The sequence below is a fragment of the Cynara cardunculus genome, assembly GCF_001531365.2.
Source record: "Cynara cardunculus var. scolymus isolate 2C chromosome LG 15, CcrdV1, whole genome shotgun sequence".
NCBI lineage: Eukaryota > Viridiplantae > Streptophyta > Magnoliopsida > Asterales > Asteraceae > Cynara > Cynara cardunculus.
In genome coordinates this window covers 938,348-958,099 of record NC_037542.1, presented here as the reverse complement: position 1 = coordinate 958,099, position 19,752 = coordinate 938,348, and the positions used below count along the sequence as shown (strand labels likewise).

General features: G+C 35.5%; 1 protein-coding gene across 1 annotated transcript in view; it reads left to right on the top strand.

Annotated features, from left to right (window-relative positions):
• Nucleotides 1–11,947, top strand: part of LOC112528783 (trafficking protein particle complex II-specific subunit 120 homolog) — a 29,338-nt gene extending 17,391 nt beyond the window's left edge. The window contains exons 7-10 of the mRNA XM_025139856.1: nucleotides 6,715–7,007; nucleotides 8,997–9,874; nucleotides 10,402–11,274; nucleotides 11,472–11,947. Of these exons, the coding sequence (XP_024995624.1) occupies nucleotides 6,715–7,007; nucleotides 8,997–9,874; nucleotides 10,402–11,274; nucleotides 11,472–11,692 (2,265 nt within the window). The 3' untranslated portion in view covers nucleotides 11,693–11,947. The remainder of the gene's footprint in view (nucleotides 1–6,714; nucleotides 7,008–8,996; nucleotides 9,875–10,401; nucleotides 11,275–11,471) is intronic.
• Nucleotides 11,948–19,752: the final 7,805 nt, after the last annotated feature.

The window sequence follows — 19,752 nt, the reverse complement described above, 5'->3', positions numbered from 1 at the left end:
AGGGAAAGTACAATCAATTAGTGCAATAGTTCAAGCCGATAATGCAGGGTCTTGAGTCTAAATAAAGGGTATGTGTTTGAGGAGGGGCATCGTTTAGTTTGTATTTGAGATCGGCAACAATCTTGGAAGAGATCTCAGTCTCTCAAAAACTGAGAGAACCCTACAATCACTCCATTCTCATAGAATATTTACACATTTGCTTATCAGTGTGTAACAAATGGTATCAGAGCAGTTGGTCCTGAAATTGATGAGGAGCTTGCTCGTTAGAGCAGCCAAGATGATGGAGAACGTTACTTTGATGCAATTGACAATGGAGGCATTCAAGGAAATTGGAAAGCCACCAAGGAAGCCTTTCAAGAAGATTGGATTCTGTTCAGGAATAAACAATCACTTGGGAAGATTCCAAGATCATGACATAAAGTGGAAAAGACAAAGATGAAGGGGAGAAGAAAGAAGAGAGACAAAGTAGTTGGGTGTAGGAAGTGAATTTTTGCTTAGGAAAATTTGTAGTTGATGTTCCTTAGTTCATATCCAGATTTGAACTTGAATCCAAAATCAGATCCAAATCCAGATTTGGAAATGGATCTAAAACCCTACCCGAATTCAGATCCGTAAATGGATTTAAAACCTAACCTGAATCCAGATTCAAAAATAGATCTAAAACCCTATTCAAATCCAGATTTCAATTCATATCTGAAACCACTTCAGAATTTTGTACGACTTGATCTTTGTTGCTGTGCTATGAATACGATGAGTGGAAATTGAAGATTCAAAATACATTTGTTGTACCTTGAAATTTTGGTGAAGTGAAGAAAGAATTGTATGATTGGCAAAGGCGGAAGAAGTGCTAGAGGAAAAGTCGATCGAAGATAAGAGGAGTTATGTAGTTTCTTTTTCTTTTCATTTGTCCTCATCTTTTGGACAAGGTGTATAGTTCAGGGGGCGGGTATTGTTATATCTTGCGGTTAAATAGTCGAGAGTGGTAGGCTGGATCAAATTGCCAACATTGGTATGCAGTGGCGGAGCTATGTTGGAGCCAGATAGAGCACATGCTCCCCATGGAATTCTAAACTTTTGCTTGATAGAGGGACAATTATAGGAAGCCGAAAAACTGGAGCGATAAACTAGCTGTCCCAACCAAGACTCTCATAAGCGAACCATTTGAAATTCCTTTCACTGTCCCTCTCCCTCTTATTCATTAGGGCTCTGAAGAATTCATGGGTCGGCAGGCGAGCGAGAAGAAAAATGGCTTTCTTTTCAGCCGCTTTCATATTTCATTAAGGTAATTTGCTTACTTATCTGTGTACATATATTACAAAATAATAATTCTAATAACAATAAAGGAAATGGCAATTAGAGGGTTTTGGAAACCATACCGGTGATATATCTTACCAAATGGAAGGTAAAAGGTCGTGAGTTACGTGGTTTGATTCATATAAATTTGGGCCATAACTTGTTTTAGCTAACAATGATGCAATGGGAATAGAAAGAAATATAGACAAATGAGAGAAACCCATAAAAAATGGCCATTGAACATGGGTTTTGAAGCTTCGAGATCTATGATGTTTAAGCAACAATTTCAGGTAAATCTCTTATGTATAAATCTCGATCAATATTTTAATGCAATGAGTTGGTTGATAAGTTTTCGTGAGTGCTGACAGTTCTCGTGGGTAGACAACGGCTATGGGCAGTGATGACAAGATGACAATGGGTTTTATAGGCTGTTGCAACGGCATTAAAGTTGAGTGAATCTAATAATGGTGGTACGTCGATTATCGTGGTTGTGGGAAAAATTGAAATCATCATGAAAATCTGACTAAGAAAAATGGCGGTGATCTTGTCAACATTTCAACACCATTTTTGACTTGGTATAGGTTCAGTTAAGTTTTGAATAGATGTAGAGATTGCTTAGTAAATTGATAGGTTCATGAATCAACAGAGAAATTGAGGATCGGCCAAAGAAATTGAGCAAGCCCCTACAGTCTTATTAGTATTGTTGTTGCCCAAAACTCAAATATTTGATCTATTCACATAAACCCGAAACTTTAACAAATATCAAAGATACCAAGAAAGTGATAGTCGTTGTTTTGACCGTAACTTGAATTAGTTAAGTTAGTTGTAAATTAGCCAAAAATACACTACTATCCCCGGTAGCGACGATCACGATAGCATAAGGGGACGATGGGGATAAGGGAGGAGGCCAAAAGCGATAGGGGGAGACAATCCTTAATTATGCTTGGTGCTTCCCATGTACCTGAATCCTGGCTCTGACACTGTTGGTAGGTTCTGATGGGGAAAGTACAATCAATTAGTGCAATAGTACAAGTCAGTAATGCAGGGTATTAAGTATAAATAAAGGGACTCTATCGTTTAGTTTTTGGATGTGAGATTGGTAACAGTCTTGGGAGAGATCTTAGTCTCTCGAAAACTGAGAAACCTGTAATCATCCCATTTTTAATAGAAGATTTACACAGTTGCTTATCGGCTTGTAACAAAGTGCAAGAGACTGGATAACATCTTGGAAATGGCAGCGTGGACGAGTTTGGGTGCAAACAGAAGCTGGTGCAAAAATTGGGGTTGACAGTAGTAATGTTGCCGATTTGGCCGAAAGAGAAGACCAAGAAAAAGGTTTGAGGGCCTACATCAACTAGGCCTCCCGCGGACTGAGGGAAGAGATCTGTCTAGTTCAGGAATAAGAAGTGTCGGAAGGGAAAAAAGAGGAAGGTAGTTTTAACTTGGCCCAAGCCCATTCCAGACTTAAAGGTGTCCATTGTCTCGTTCTCCTGAAATTCATTGGCGATGAGGATAGGTTGGTTAGGCAACGCTCATTAGGAACCACCGCCATTGTTGCAACCACCATCACGCATTGTCATTGATATAAGGTGTTCGAGTCAATTGTTTTACTGGAGACAAGGTGAGAGTTGGGGGCATGTATAGTTATACCCTGGGTATGACTGGTCGTCAACTGGTCAATTTAGGAAAGCTGTGGTGTGGTTGGGGAGTCCGTTAATTTTTAGCCATAGTGCTACGATGTGGTAGGTGTAGTCGGTTAGGAAGCAAGTCATAGTTGGTGGGCTGGGTAGTATAACTACAGTGAGGGATATAGTGGTGGGCATGATTTTGGTATTTGTTCAATAGGCCATAGCGCTGGGAGATCTCTTGAATTGTCCAACCTTTAATAATCATAAGATTCTAATGGAAATTACACATTTGATTCCATCGGTGTACATCAAACACATGCTTTGGAAATTAACTTCATATCTACCTCTGAACCATGTTAAGGTTCCCAATCTGCAGCAAGAATAGTAGGGTTTCATCATTATTTGTCCCCATCAACTTCCTTCAAAAGTTGATTTAGGCCTATGAACTTCATAACTCGTGGCACATTGGCCCTCTTCACCAACCTTTACCATTTTCTTGCCATATCTTTTGAACAAGTGCATTTTATCCTAACAGTGAGAGATTTTAAGGTCGCTTGTTACAAATTTGAAGATTAAAACACATAAAAATATATAGTACATAGAGACAAAGATCAAAATCTTAAACCCTAAAGAATTCAGCTTCAATCTCTCTGCACCAGCATCCCCCCTCCGTGGGAAAAACAATTCCCCAACCCCCGGGCGTGTTAAACAAGCATGGTGGGCTAACCTTATTGGAGTCATGCTCCTGACAGATGGCTGTAGGAAATGCCTTATGCTTTCCCGTGTCCTCTATTTTGTTCAAGACTTGAAACAATCCAAGAGATATAGAGAAAGAGGCAGTTGAATATCGACTTTGAGTTCTATTTTCTAAATGGTGGTGGAGGGTGCTGCTCCTATTTGAGGTAAAAATCTACTCCATCTTCATATAAAAGCAGTTGTGGGATATTTCTCGAGTAAAGAGCCAAGTGGTGGTATATGATCAGTTGATCACTAACCACTGTGGCCAATCTCCACCACCACCACCACTATACATCCTGCATGGGCAGTTAATCGCCCTGCTGTAGCGGTTAGCGGAGGTATGGGAGATAGCGTTGGCTAATTGGCGGTGCATAATAGCGGTGGCGCAAGCAATTAACCACAAATTTAGCGTGATTGGCACCCAAAATAGCAGCCAAGATACTGCATTTTTCGTTTGAGGCTGTTTTGGACTTTTGGTGTTAACCAGGATCTTTTTTGGCCATGGACTGGGGCTTGGGATTAGGTTTTGTTTAAGTTGACCTATCACCTAAGGCAACAATTAGGTCACATATTGGTCCCGTTGAGGCTTCCATGTTTCCAGATTTCCAATTCGTCCCTTCCACACTTAATACTTTTTTTTGTCGTTATACCAAAGCAATAACCGTGATTTCTTAAATCGGCCGCATTAACTGCTTAGCTTCCTACCTGCAAAGACGACAAGACATGGTGGTGGCAATTAAGAGCCAATTTCATAGTCCACCACCAAGTCGTTGTCTAGAGATCTACTAGGTAGAAAATGACCTATTCTCAGGTTTTGCGTTCAGCATCTTGGATGTGTTAAGGTTTCATATATTTTTAGTAGCTTATATCTTGATTTTTTTTTTCAGTAAGAGTAAAATGGTCAAATTCAACATGTAGAGAAAACCTGGCAAACGTCTAAATCAACTTTGCATGAAAGTTCAATGGAAAAGGGCCATATCATATACATTGAAAAGCTCTTTGGTCTATGATTGATGCTTTGAAGTTCATGTTCCTAAATGAATAAATGGAAGTCCACAGGCTCAAATGGAGGAGGCCTATGATATCATGTTTCTGATTTTAGATATTTTTATGCTGAACTAGATACATATACATATCTGGTGACCTTCCATTTTACTCACCAGTTGTTAATCTCATATTGCTTTTAATTTCAAATTAGGATTGCGCTTTGAACTTCTTTTTTGATTTACATGTGATTATGTTGCAAATCTGAGCAAACATATATATCTTTACCGAACTTGATACATTTTGTCACATTAGTAGGGTCCCTCTGAAATATGTCATAGAAACTTATAGTGGCAGTCAGGCCCATACATATCCACGTGAATGGATACCTTAGATTAGTAAAACATCTAAACAAGATGGATAACAAAAATACTACTAGCTAGGAGACAAGACATGACATAGTGTATATGAACTCTTGGGTAGGAACTAGAATGGAAAAGTAAGATGTAAGAAGCAATTGACAAGATAATTCATAAACTAACTTGGAATAATGCATGAAGAACAACTAATGAACACAAGTGGATGATAAATAAAATAGAGAGAAGGAATAAACTATTCACATCTCAAGGACTAGCACTATATGATCTATAAATAGGAGGAGGCATTAAATCTTGATCCCATATTTGCTTCTGGGAACTAAGGAAAACAATGAAGGGTGCATAGTGCGATCCTACTGTGATTGGGTTGTTGAAGGTTTTAATAGGACAGTGGGGTTAGTATTAGTCCTTGTTGCATATGACATGGTTGTAATTGTATAGCTATGAGAGAGTAGGGATTATCATATCCGAGTATGTGCAAGTATTGTTGTATAATATTGGCGTAATCAGAGGACAAACTAAATTGTTATATTCACAATGGCCCAACTTATATCAAGAATGCTACCAGAATTATGTTAAAGCATCAATATCTTCTGAATCATGAGGAGCCATATCTGTTATCTATGTTGGAATTTGACACCGAGCCTTTAATGTGCCATCCATAGAACCACTATATAGTTTACTTGTGTAGGCCTGGAACACCATCTTTTATCTCATGTTTATTTATATTAATCTCAACTTGAGAACAAGTTTACCTCAATATGCCTTTGTTTGGAAACTCTAGAAGTTTGTAACTTCCTTTCTGAGGTATGCGTAGTTTGATTACTGCTTGCCAATTGTAAGTACAAGCAAAATGAATGTGATAGACCCAACTCTCTGAAGTCTATTGTACTACATTATTTTGGGCAAGATACTGAAATCCTGAAGCATTTTCTGTTTGTGCTTGGAATATCTCAGTAACCATAAAGCACCAGAATTTTTGTTCTACTAATCTGAAGAATGCGGCATAAATACCGTATAAATTCTTATGCTTTATTCCATCTGTAATCCACAAAGGGTTCAATAGAGTTTAGGCAGATAATTGAATATAGCTGTATGATTATTGTATTTAACGTAATTAAAGGAAGTCTGACATACTACTTTATTTTTGTGGAAGTACTGAGTCTGAAATCCTAAAGCATTTTCTTTGTGCTTTAAATATCTCAGTAACTATAAAGCGCCAGAGTTTTTCTATTCATATGAAGAATGCGATATATATATTACTACCGGAAGTTGTTATCCCTACTGTGATAATATTCTTATGCTTAGTTTTCAAAAGGGTTCAATAGAGTTTAGGCAGAATGGTTATTGTATATATCGTAGGTTTTATATTAAAAGAATATGTCAAAATACGACATGATGCAGTTGTTTCAAATTTGAGGAGCGCAGCACCTTGGATGTGCTGATGACTCAATTTCCTTCCTTCATCTGTAAGAGAGGAACTTGTGTCGGCATCTTATTTTTAAGAACTTCTGCATTGGCAAGATATCAATTCGGAAACCATTGTGTGTGTTGTGATTCTACAACTTATTTTTTTACTTATGCCAGTGCCTGTTTCTCTTTTCCTACATCAGTTTTTGGTGTTGCAATATTTTCTTCTTTCATGTGTTCTACTCTGGTGCTCATATAGCTAATTACATTTTACTTTATTCAAGGATGTTGGGTCATCTATCGCTGATGGTGGGAAAATGCATCATCACTTGGTAGTATCTCTGTTTGAGTCCCAATGGAGCACCCTGCAGATGGTTGTACTAAAGGAGATACTTCTCTCAGCTGTCCGTGCTGGAGATCCTCTTGCTGCATGGAGTGCTGCAGCACGTCTATTAAGATCTTACTATCCTCTAATCACACCTTCAGGGCAAAATGGGCTTGCAAGTGCCTTGAACAATTCTGCAGAGAGGCTTCCATCTGGAACTCATTGTGCTGATCCTGCCTTACCTTTTGTCAGGTACTTGGCATTAAATGTCTGGTTATGAACTTCAATCATGTGTCTCCATGCTGCGCCAGTGGCATTGGTTGTTTTCCTTGACTTATAAATAGCTTTCTGCATGTGAAACTGTGGTAGTTGAGTTGTTCTGTGGCTGATACCTTTTCTTAGTCAGTGGTTGGGAACTGCTAATTACTTAGAAAAGCCACTTTCACTTTGATAAATGCATTGCTTTTGAGGTATGTGTTTATGTAGGTCCTATAGATCTACACATTGTCAATTGGAAATTGGAAGCCGGAATATTAGTTAAAACGATTCATTTACAGTATTGATTTAGTGCTTTAGCTTAAAATCCTTTGACTACTTACCTGCTTTGTGTTTTTAGTTATTAGATTTTGGTAGTAGGTGCGAGTGAGGTGAAGGGTATAAGGACTAGAAAGGACAGGTGGTTAGTTACTTGTTGTGAGGTCGGGGCAAGGTTTTAGTGTGAAGTTGGAGATATGGAGAAACGCCTTTAATATGATACATGTAGAAGGTTTCAGCGGTACCTGTTGAGAGCAAGCTGAGGCAAGACCTTTTGAGAAGAGAAATTTGAGCGAGCTAAATACTCTAAGGGGGTGTTTGGTTTGATGGAATGGTTTTGAAGGATTTGGATTTCGTGGAAGGATTTTGAATTGGAGAGATTTGGATTTGGAAGGAATTCGAATCTTTTGTGTTTGGTTGGATGGATTTGGAATGGAGTGGAATTCTATTTTCTATAAATAATTTATAAAAACAAATTATACAAAAATTATAAAAAATAATTATTAAGTTGGCTTTTTATTAATGAATTATTAGAAAATAAATGTTTTTAATGTATTTTAAAAACATTATTATATACAAATCCTACGAAGTCCTGTGAAATCCCAACCACCCCAAGGGATTTCAAAATTCTATGTTTGAGGGATTTCAACAGAATCCTAGGATCTCAAATTTAGACAATCCTGCGTACCAAACATGGGATTGGAATGGATTTGAAATCCAAATCCCCCCCAATTCCATTCCATTCCATTTCTGCAAACCAAACGGACCCTAAGATTTGGAATAAGATAGGTGTGTGTTGAAAGATTTGGAATTCTTTCCTGTTGTTACTTGACCTCTGTGTCCTAAGATTTGGAGCTCTTTCCTGTTGTTACTTAAAGCTGGTTGCCTGGAGGTGGTCAGGTGATGTTTGTTGCTTGACCTCTGTGTCCTGGAGCTCCCAAACATCTAGTGGATGCTGTCAAGTGTCTTTTACTCCGAGCTTATGATGGCTGCAAGGTGGGGTGCTGGAAAAGTGGGCCAGTTATCGGTGGCCTTCCTTGTCATTTTGTTTGTAGAAGGGAGGAAACATCCAGGGATGCATTCAAGGCCGTCCTGTCCCTATGACCATCCTATATGACTAATGAACTTTCATGGGTTTAACCTAAGATTTTCCTAATCTTCTATAGGTTTAGTGCCTCAAAGTTTCCTTTTTCCTTTCATATTACCTCTTCATTTGTATACAAATGTTTGGATAGACTGAAAATAGGGCAGTTCCGCCTTCATGGCCATAAGTGAGTCATGATTATAGACATCAATTTTTTATATGGGAAATTGATGATGTGAGCATTTAGAATAAATAATGAATGTGCAAGTGGAACCTTGTTACTTCTGCTTGGATCCTGATGTTCTTGGATTTTACCCTTGGAGAGCAATATATGTACTGGAAGAATTCTGTTAGATCAAAAAACCTTTGTTGGGAGGGTCTGATCATTGTTGAGTAAGGTTGTTTATTATCTAAAAAATTAATTTTTTGTATTTTTGCTTAGATGCATATAGCCTTGTTCCATGTGTTTTTTTATCTCTGGAATAATTCCAGTTTTGACGAACCAAAACTAGTTGTTTGCCATACTATAATAACATATATAACAATCAGGTAGCACTTGATTATATCGCTCTGCTACTCATTTACCTGAAATACCATGACTAAATATTGTTTCTGATAACTAGGTTGCATTCATTTCCTCTGCATCCATCACAGATGGATATTATAAAACGGAACTCTGGAAGAGAAGATTGGTGGGCAGGATCAGCTCCTTCAGGACCTTTTATTTATACACCATTCAGCAAAGGAGATTCAGTCAACAGCAGTAAGCAAGAGCTAGTTTGGGTTGTTGGAGAACCGGTTCAGGTGTTGGTGGAATTAGCGAACCCATGTGGTTTTGACTTGCTGGTTAATAGCATATATCTTTCGGTGCATTCTGGAAATTTTGATGCATTTCCAATCAGTGTTACTCTTCCCCCTAATTCCTCTAAAGTGATCAGTTTGTCAGGAATTCCGACTAAAGTGGGCCCAGTGAATATTCCCGGATGCCTTGTTCATTGTTTTGGTGTAATTACTGAGCATTTCTTCAAGGATGTTGACAATTTGCTTCTTGGAGCTGCACAGGGGCTTGTTATTTCTGATCCTTTCCGATGTTGCGGGTCTGGAAAGTTGAAAACCACTACTGTTCCAAACATTACAGTAGTACCTTCTCTGCCATTGTTAGTCTCACACATTGTCGGTGGTGATGGTGCTGTCATATTATATGAAGGTGAGATCCGTGACCTCTGGATTAGTGTGGCTAATGCTGGCACAGTTCCCGTTGAGCAGGCACATATCTCTTTATCAGGGAAAAATCAAGATTCTGTCATATCCATTGGCTATGAAGCATTGAAATCTGCTCTTCCACTAAAACCTGGTGCTGAAGTGACCATACCAGTCACCTTGAAAGCTTGGCAGCTTGGCTTGGTGGATCTTGATAATATTGCTACCAAGAGCACATCTGTAAAGGCAACAAGGCCACTAAAGGATGCAAGCAGCCCAATGTTATTGATCCATTATGCAGGTAATAGTCACTACTCTTTGCTAATGCTATAACATTTCAGGCAGCGTTCCCCAATTGGTTGCGAAGGCTTTTGAATGGAGTTACTAAGTGAGAAATGAAGCCATGGAACTTTATTAATCCTTGGTCTATCTAAATCTGTCTTATTTATCTAATATTCATACCATCTCTGACTGAGGGGAGGGGTTTTGATCAGGGTAGTCGGGAATCAATGTCAAGGAAATTCAACGTGGTGCCCTTTTTCATGGTTGATTTATTTATTTGGACGGTTCTTAGTTGCCTTTCAAAAGGCATTCCACATTATGCCCTCATTCTTCAGTTCCACAATAAAAAATTTCTTTTCATTCATACTTACAAGTTTTTTCTGGCCCCTAGGGAGCAACCTACATTTTTGTATAAATCCATTTCAAGGAAGACCTTTATGGTGATTGTAGTTCCAAGCTGTTCATTTATGACCTTGCACCACATTAGATAAAGGATAGAAAAACAGCTAAATATTTAGTAACGTTTCAACATGTTTCCTGTCTCAGGTCCTGTAGAAAACCATGGAGAGCCACCAGAAAGTGTTAATGTCGTGCCACCTGGTCGGCGTCTGGTGACCCCCCTAAACATCTGTGTTTTGCAGGGCCTGTCCTTTGTAAAAGCTCGCTTGCTGTCAATGGAAATTCCTGCACATGTGGGAGAAATTACCGAAAATGCGCTGGATGGTGTTTCTGCCGATAACAGTAGTGATTCCTCAAGACATGCATCAGATAGGTTGGTGAAAATTGATCCCTACAGGGGAAGCTGGGGCCTACGGTTTCTTGAACTCGAGCTGTCTAATCCCACCAATGTCGTGTTTGAGGTTGGTGTCTCTGTCCAGCTTGAGAAAGGAAATATTGAGGACAGTTGTTCAGAATTCGATTATCCTAAAACAAGAATAGACAGAGATTACACTGCAAGAGTATTAATACCATTGGAGCATTTCAAACTACCCGTCCTCGATGGTTCTTTTCTTGTCACAAATTCACGGTCAAATGGGGATGTTGGTAAAAGTGCAAGCTTTTCAGAGAAGAACAAGAAAGCCGAACTCAATGCTTCTATAAAGAACCTGATTTCGAAAATTAAGGTTAGGTGGCTATCTGGACGGAATAGTTCAGGAGAATTGCATATCAAGGATGCTACACAGGCTGCCCTTCAGACATCAGTGATGGATGTTTTACTACCAGATCCTTTGACCTTCAGTTTCCGGCTTGTTAAAGACTCACCCAAGGGTCCTGTGCTGGCACATGACATGACCCCCATGGAAGTTTTTGTTCGCAATAACACCAAGGATTCTATCAGTATGAGTCTTAGTATTACATGCAGAGATGTAGCAGGTGAAAACTGCATTGAAGGCACCAATTCTGCTGTGCTATGGTCGGGTAAGCCCTAACATCATGCGAAAACCCCCAAGAAAACTTCACTCTCTCTCTCTTAGTCAACTTTTAAAATCATTACTACGTACAAAGCTATGGCTATGTTTGTCAACCAACTTATTTTTTTGAACTTATTATAAAGGCCCGGCCACTACATTGTTGTTGTCATCTAACGAGTTCTCTTTTGGTGTAATGGTGTATAGGTGCTTTAAGTGGCATGAAAGTGGATGTTCCTCCACTTGAAGAGATTAAACATTCATTCTGTCTGTATTTTCTTGTGCCGGGTGAGTACACACTGTTGGCTGCTGCAGTAATAGATGATCCTAATGAAATTCTGAGGGCTCGTGCACGATCTTCTTCACCTGATGAGCCAATCTTTTGTCGAGGACCACCTTATCATGTCCGCGTAAATGGTACTCTCTAAACCTTTTTATTTCCACATTCGCGATTCGGCTATAACAACTTTATGTTGCATACCAACTGTTCAACATTCTCTCTCTACATATACATGCATGCATACATACATATATAGATACATATGTGTGTGTGTATGACTGGAGTATGCGCATTTGTTTGTACTATGTTGTAAAGTTTCAAACTTGTGCATCATGATGTGTATTTGTTCAAAAAACCCGTGTGTATGCAAGGACTTTAGGAGAAGTTGGTCATTCTTTCTTTAGATCAAGCTTCCTTTCAAGGCTTGGTTAGTTGTTGAGGATTATTTGTGTGGTCTCATTTGGACCTCCTCTCTCTTTCTCTCTCTCTCCGTCTATATATACACATACATATATATATATATATATATAGGAAGCTTGATCAATGGATATTTAATGATGCATATATAGTGAGTATATACATCAATGGGTATATTTGCATACATAGTAGATATGTATTGATGAATATAAACTACATATGCATCAATGAGATGAATATCTAGGTTCATGTTTCTCAAAAAATTTATGTGTAGGAGTGAGTTGATGAAAACTATGTATCTATAGATGATGGTGAATTGAGAGTGGGTTGTGGACATCCAATTCAAGACAAATTTTTGTGGCAAATGATGGTGCTGTGTCAGTAGCAGCAAACTATGTTCTGGGTCTCAAGTATTATATTCTATACAATGTAAAGTAACAACAAATTGAAACATACATTTATATCAAGTTAATGGACTACATTTGGAACACAAATTAAAAGATTGGTAAATGGATATATTCATAAATAAATAATTATATTATATAAAGATAATCAAATAGAAATCGAATTCAGCAACACCCGGATCGCATTTTTAAAACGATTAGTCGCAGTTACTGTTGCTACGAAAACCATCTGCACTTCGTTTTCATGAACAAAATTGGGTTTTTTGAATTATTGTTCTTGCTTGACGAGTTTCATTTGTCAACAAGACCTAGATGTTGAATGTTCGAATCCTCTGATGATTTTTCTGTTAGAAACATGGAAGTTTAATCATCCCAATTCCTAATAGTAGTGTTATTTCATAGGATTTTCTTTTTGTTCTTAACTTCGAGAATGATTGGTTTCAAAAATCCAAACGTAATGGTTTGAGAAATAATCTTAACTCGAAATTCAATTTCTAAATTGGTTCTAATTGGTCAGATGTATCATATAACCTGAATGACGCTACATTCAATATTTGAATTTCAAATTATTCTAGGTTTCTAAGACTTTGGAATTATTTGATCATGGCTTTTAGGCTATGTCTACTACAATTGTTATAACCTTTACAGAGTGTTTGAGATTGCTTGTAAAAACAATTTATTGACTTATTTTGGTATGACACCGGTAATAAGCATTTTTGAGTTACTTAAAAAAAATAAGCATTTTTGAGTGTTTGGATAAACAACTTATACCGGTGTCAAACCGGTAATAAAAAGTTTTTGAAGAAGTTAAACCATTCTAATTTATAACAAGTTGATAAGTGTTTTTGTAAAAAAACATAAATTGTTTCAAATAACCAATCCCAAATATCCCTTGGTCTCATTGAGCAACCCTTTTTTAATTTGTTTATAATAGTATACACTTAAATCACTGCTTTCTTTCTGAATTTAATTTTTTCCTAGAAATGAAATAGTAAAGAAGCGCTTAAAATTCTTGAATAACATTCATGGACACATACTTTAAATATCATGCCTCAAATGAATTTAAAAGCATTTGATTATTAGAACATGCGTCTTTTTGGAAGAAAGTCAAAGTCATATGTTACATGTGAAAGGCAAAAGTCAAAGACATAACTTGTGATTATATTACTATTGCTGATAGTAATTAATCTAAGCTAGGTCTTTGACTTTTAACTTGGATTTTTGAATCATTGCTGTCCATGTTTATTTATTTATTATTTTTAAGCCACACATAATTGCAACATGTTTTTTGATGTGCAATCTATTATATGTAAATATAATCATATACGTAGATTTTGTTCAATAAAACAAAATTAAGATTTAACTTATTAATCATTATCAATGTTTTAAAATAATTGTTTTCTGAAAAATGAAAAAACAAAGTGATTTTATTGTTTTCAAGCAATTCAACTTATTTATAAAATTGTATAAAAATAATAATACATTAACTGTTCTTTGTTTGATAAATCAAGTGTTTTTTTTTTGTTATCTTCTAGCAACTGACTTCTTATGATTTTATTTTTTATACATTGACAACATAATTTCCTATAACGAGACTCTATAAACATCACAGTCGTAGGTTACTTTCTAAAATTAAGGTGGCGTTTGTTTTTTTTAAAAGTGTTGAAGTCTGAAGTCTGATTTCACTTCTGATTTATAAGAGGTGGTCCTAAAGTCTGAAATCTGGATCAGTAAGATTGTTTGTTTTTACGTCTGAAATCTGAATCCGTCAAACTAGTGTAAAAATATAAAAAATAAAGTTTTTTTTTACTAAAGTACAAAAAATGAATAATTTTTGCAACAACTCTCTTCCAACCCTTAAAATATGAACCATATGATAGAAGGTGAAGTAAGATTAAGAGGTATTAAGATGTATATTTACCACTTAAAATTTTAGAGGACATTTAGAGCTTTTAAGCTCTTATTTTAAAAACAAAACAAACGTTTTAATACCTAAATGTCCAAACAAATCAGACTTCAGAGGTATTAAGAAGTAATTTTGAAAAAACAAACAGACCCTAAGTCTTCATGTGTCATGCTACTTCTATTGTATATTAACGTATCAGAAGTTTCATTTTCCATATATCCAGTTTTATATTTATGTTTGTTGTTGCGATGTAAAATCTTTTAAAACAATAAAGAGTTTTTACAATACATTTGTTTGCCTTTAACTGTTGATAAATTACATGTATTAATTCTGTTTATACAAAAAAATCTCACATTGTTCGCATATAAAAAAAAATATATTTTTTTTCCATTAACCTGGATATCCAACCTACTATGCGAGCAGATTAATCTCAGGACAACCACCTGCTTTGTAGATAGCCCGGAGTCACCGCATTTAAACCTTCGTGACCACAAAAGAATTTTTATTCCTCCTTGAATTTGAACCTGATACCTTGAGGAACTAACAAAAAAATACTCTTCATTCTTGATTTCAACCTTATGAGAGAGTGGCACCTCCATCAATCCCTCTCCCAAGCCACAATAATTACATAACAATGCTATGGAAAAGGAAAACCAAACAATGATATTCTCATTCCTTTTTATATGGCCCAAATTGAAGCAAATATTTGGTCAAATTTCACCAAACATGATCCACTATTGGGATTTCTACACTCATACCATGTATGCACATGTGAATGTACAAGTGCAAGAAGCATGAATAAAAGGCCATGGTGGTTGTGTCTTTTGGCATTTTGCTCATGTATTTGTAGGGTCTTTTGTACCATGATTCACTAATTGGGGTTTCTAGTTACCATGAGGCTTATTCATTAAATGTCTTTGTTTGGTGGATCCCATAAATTTTGTTTCTTTTTGATGGGAAATTTAGAAAGGCATCAAGTGGTATTGTGGTCCAAGGATGTGAGCTCTCCTAAGTGCAACTGTGGTCCTTGCAAGAAAAGCCTATTTTTGTGGGCAAAGGAACAAAGAGAGCAAAAAAAAGGGGGGGTTGTGGGCTATAAATGCCTTCCAACTTCTACCACTACCTTATCCTATCATTTCATCCAATTTTCGAAATCCACAATACTATATATATAGAGAGAGAGAGGGGGATGAGGTTTACTTTACAAACCACATTATATGTACAAACTTCATTTAACCAATCATAATTTTTCATTTTGTTTATTTTTTTTGTAATTATGAGAGGTTGATTAATCATTTTTATTGTGAAATGTGTTAATCATGGATATTATCATCTTTATTATATTAATTTTAGAGAAATACATGAAACAGTTTCATTATAATTTCATAAGTATTATATGAAACAACTTTTTCAAAAAAAAAAGTATTATATGAAACAATTTCATGAAAAAAAATTCATAAGATTAAACTATGAAATCGACGGATAAGGGTGGTTTACACGGTTTGTACAAATATGAGTGGTTTGCATTTGATCGATCCTCTCTCTCTCTCTCTCTCTATATATATATATATATATATATATATTCATAATTTTCTCAGCATCATATAAAATATGTTACTGCTTTACCTTTCTAAAAAAAGTAATATAATATTTGATCTATCCTAATTCATCGTTTTAATTTAACATCCCTCGAGGCTCCAGACAGACGATGGCTAACTAACTGATCATTTAACATGTGTATCTTTAAGAACTAGACTCAGAGTTGTAGATACGTATGTATGAAAATGAAGTTTTTCTCAAGAAAAGATGCTAAAGTTTTTGGTATATGTAGTTGCCACAACTTTGGAACATTTTCATAGAATTACTTTTTGGATGAATTTTCTTATCGTTGAAAGCTAAGACGAGTTTAAACTTTAATTAGTATTATTATATGATATATTCGAACAATGAACAGCAAAGCAGTAAGCATCTGGATGGCAATGATTTGATGACGAACAAAGCGTACGATGTCGATTAATCTATCACCACGATTGTGTTGTCAAAAAGCATATGAAGAGACATCATAATATAAAAATTAAGAGTCTTCGACATGACAATTCATTATTACATATACGGCAAATTGCCTTTTTGCTTCATTGATCATCAACCTAATGTTTTCAACCAATTAATTGATTTAATTTTATACATATTTTGTCAAATATATCTTCTTCTTTTTCGGGACAAAGGACGACACCTCTAACAAACATTACAAAAATAAATAACACCTACTCGACGAGGGACTCCCATCCCAATTACCAAAACATATATAAAATATATGTTTTGCTTCAGTTAACTTAGGGGCCCTTTACTAAACGCTTGCCCACTAGGTGCTTACTGGACAATTTTTCTTACTAGACGAACATGGCAAGACCCAAGAATCTTACCTGGTAAGAGCGATGATAAGAATGAAAACCTTACCTGGTAAGTGAGGGTGACGACTCTTACCCGGGTAAGCGCTTACCATATATATTATTGCACACGATACCATTTTGATATAGTACTACAATCTTATCTAGAAAATAAATTAACGGTAAACGCTTACCGGGTAAGCATTTAGGTAAACAACCCCTTACTTTCAAAAAACTATATTTTGATGTCTACAAAAACATCTTAAATAAGAAAGTTTAATAATTTTTGTAAGAATCATGATTTCCGTTTACAAAATCATAACGTGTTCCATTTCGTTCACAAAATAATATTACGTCCCCTTAATTACATAAAACACATTGTATGTTCCCTTAATTGCATAAAATATATCGTATGTTCCTCTATAACGAAGCTTAAAAAAGGGTTCATCAAATAGGAATTGAAACAAAGTACCCTCAAACACTCGAATCTGATGGTAACCACTTCGAAAATCTCCTGCTACCATGTAATTCATCAAGCAATTCTTCAGTGGACGTGGTTATTGGTAAAAACTTATTAAATCCATCGTTTGGGAGAAGGAGAAGAGGAAGTACGACGAAAAAGGTATGAAATAGGTTGCTTGTGAAAAGGGTGGAAATAGTTTAATCAATTTCATGAATTATTAGAATCTATCTTATCAAATTCATATTTTATCTGATCCTCAGTGACGGAATTATCCTTATTTACAACATACTCTCATGACATTAACTTTTTTTTCATCAAAGGGAATTTTACAAGTTTTTAGTTTTGGACAAGAATATATTCCATATACGTAGATGATATTACGTACTTAAACCATGGACGGAACCAGCTATGTGGTATAGGTGGCACGTGTCATCATATTATTTCTTCGCTGAAGGGTAAAAAAATTAGGTTTTGTGAACGGTCCATATTAATTTGTTGTGTGCCACCGTATGTATTTTGAAACTACAATGAGAACAAGTTTTATTTGGTAGAATTGGTTTGGAAGATTTTTATTCTACCCCAGACCCAAGTTCGAATCCTGTTAGTGTTATTTTCTTAGTCAAATCGTGCTACCGTTTGAAAAAAAATTCCGTATGTTTGTTTCTTATAGTCAAACGGTACCACCGTTTGAAAAACTTTCCCTATATTTTTTTTCTTATGGTGTCACCATTTGAAAAGAATTATGGGTCCGTCCCTGACTTAAACTGATTTATTTTTAATATATATAGCAAATAAACATGTCAATGAAACGATAAATGATCCAAGTACATAAACTTTGACAAAAATATTAATTAATTAATTAATAATATTTGCATGAAAAAGTAAATCTAAGACTCATATAAAAAAGACATGATATGAAATCTAGAGATGGAAGTGTGCCAAAAATGAGGTTCGACTTGTTCCATGCCAATTTCATCAATAATGGAACCAAATCAAATCCTAAGAAATGTCATAATTCTTGTCAAAGGTGAAAATGGCTTTTTCTTCCTTTGGATAAATTTGGCATATATTTGTACTCCAAGAATGTCAAAAAAATAAAAAACATGCATGTAGGGTATTTTATTAAAAAAAGGATATTGATGGATATTTTTATCAGTAATTAGAAATACTGTCACTTTTTGCAACCTAAAAAGTAGTAACCAATTTTCGACAGATTACCAAGAAGGCAACATACGTTGGTAATCATTTTGCAGATCAACAATGAATTATCAACAACTTTACAATGACTTAACGTTTAATTAGTAAATACCGGTAAGTGCTAAAAGTTTTTATTTATTTTTTGTGACTCCCTTTGGAAACCCGTTTGAAATTTGAAAAGATTACCGACAACAATGTATTTTAATTTTATTGTTTATGACAACGATCGGTATTTAAAACAGATTACTAATGGATTTTCGACAAAAATGTACAATTTATTCTCTTGTGAAATCCAATCGGTAACCCATCGGTCATGCTTACATATTACGAACGACAATTTTTTTTTAATTTCTAACTGGGTTGTAATTGTTTCTAACAAGTCTTGATAGATTGTAACTGGATTTAACAGACCTTGATGGTTGTAATGGATTATAGCATATCTTAGTGGGTTGATATAATTGGTTCACGAATCTAGAAGGGTTGTATTGGGTTTTAATGAACCTTAATGAGTTGTCATTGAACTTAATATGTCGCCTTATATATGTGTATAATGATAATACGGAGTTTTGTTTGAGGTCTATATGTATGAGTGACATATACATACACACACACACACACACACACATATATATATATATATATATATATATATACATATAAAAGAACCTAATCAAATAAGAACTGATTAGTTTGTGTTAACTGTGAGGTACAATCTCAACCATAAATCAACGGATAAATTAGGAAATTAATAATTATGATAGTTTGAGTTAAAATTATAATTAGAGGGCATATTAGGTATTTTTAAAAAATTCTTCTCTCCTCTCTCCTCTCTCATCTCTTCAACTTCCAATCTCCCGCCTCCGGTGAACATTAATCCGGCAGGTATCACAGTATATCACAATGAGTATCACATTGTATATCTTTGTTTTTAAGGTTTGAGTTGGTATCACAATGGTATCACAATATATCACAATGGGTATCACATTGTGTATCTTTGTGATTACTTGGTACCTGCCAGATTAATGTTCACCGGAGGCCCGAGATTGGAGGTCGGGGAGATGAAAGAGGAGAGAAGAGTTTTTTAAAAATACATAAAATGCCCTCTAATTATAATTTTAACTCAAACTATCATAATTATTAATTTTCTAATTTATCCGTTGATTTGTGATTCAGATTGGATCTCACAGTTACCACAAACTAATCAGTTCTCCCTTGAATGATCCCATATATATATTAGAAGCGTACTCACGCAATGCAACGAGATAGATCATGATTTTAGTATTTATATTTGGTTTAATAATATAATTTTCTTATAAAGATAATAATATATTATTATGTTAAAACTCGATAATTATCCTAATTATATTTTAGATTTTTTATATTTTAAAATAAGATGTTTATCCTCTATTTGATTATATTTATCCGCAATTAGTT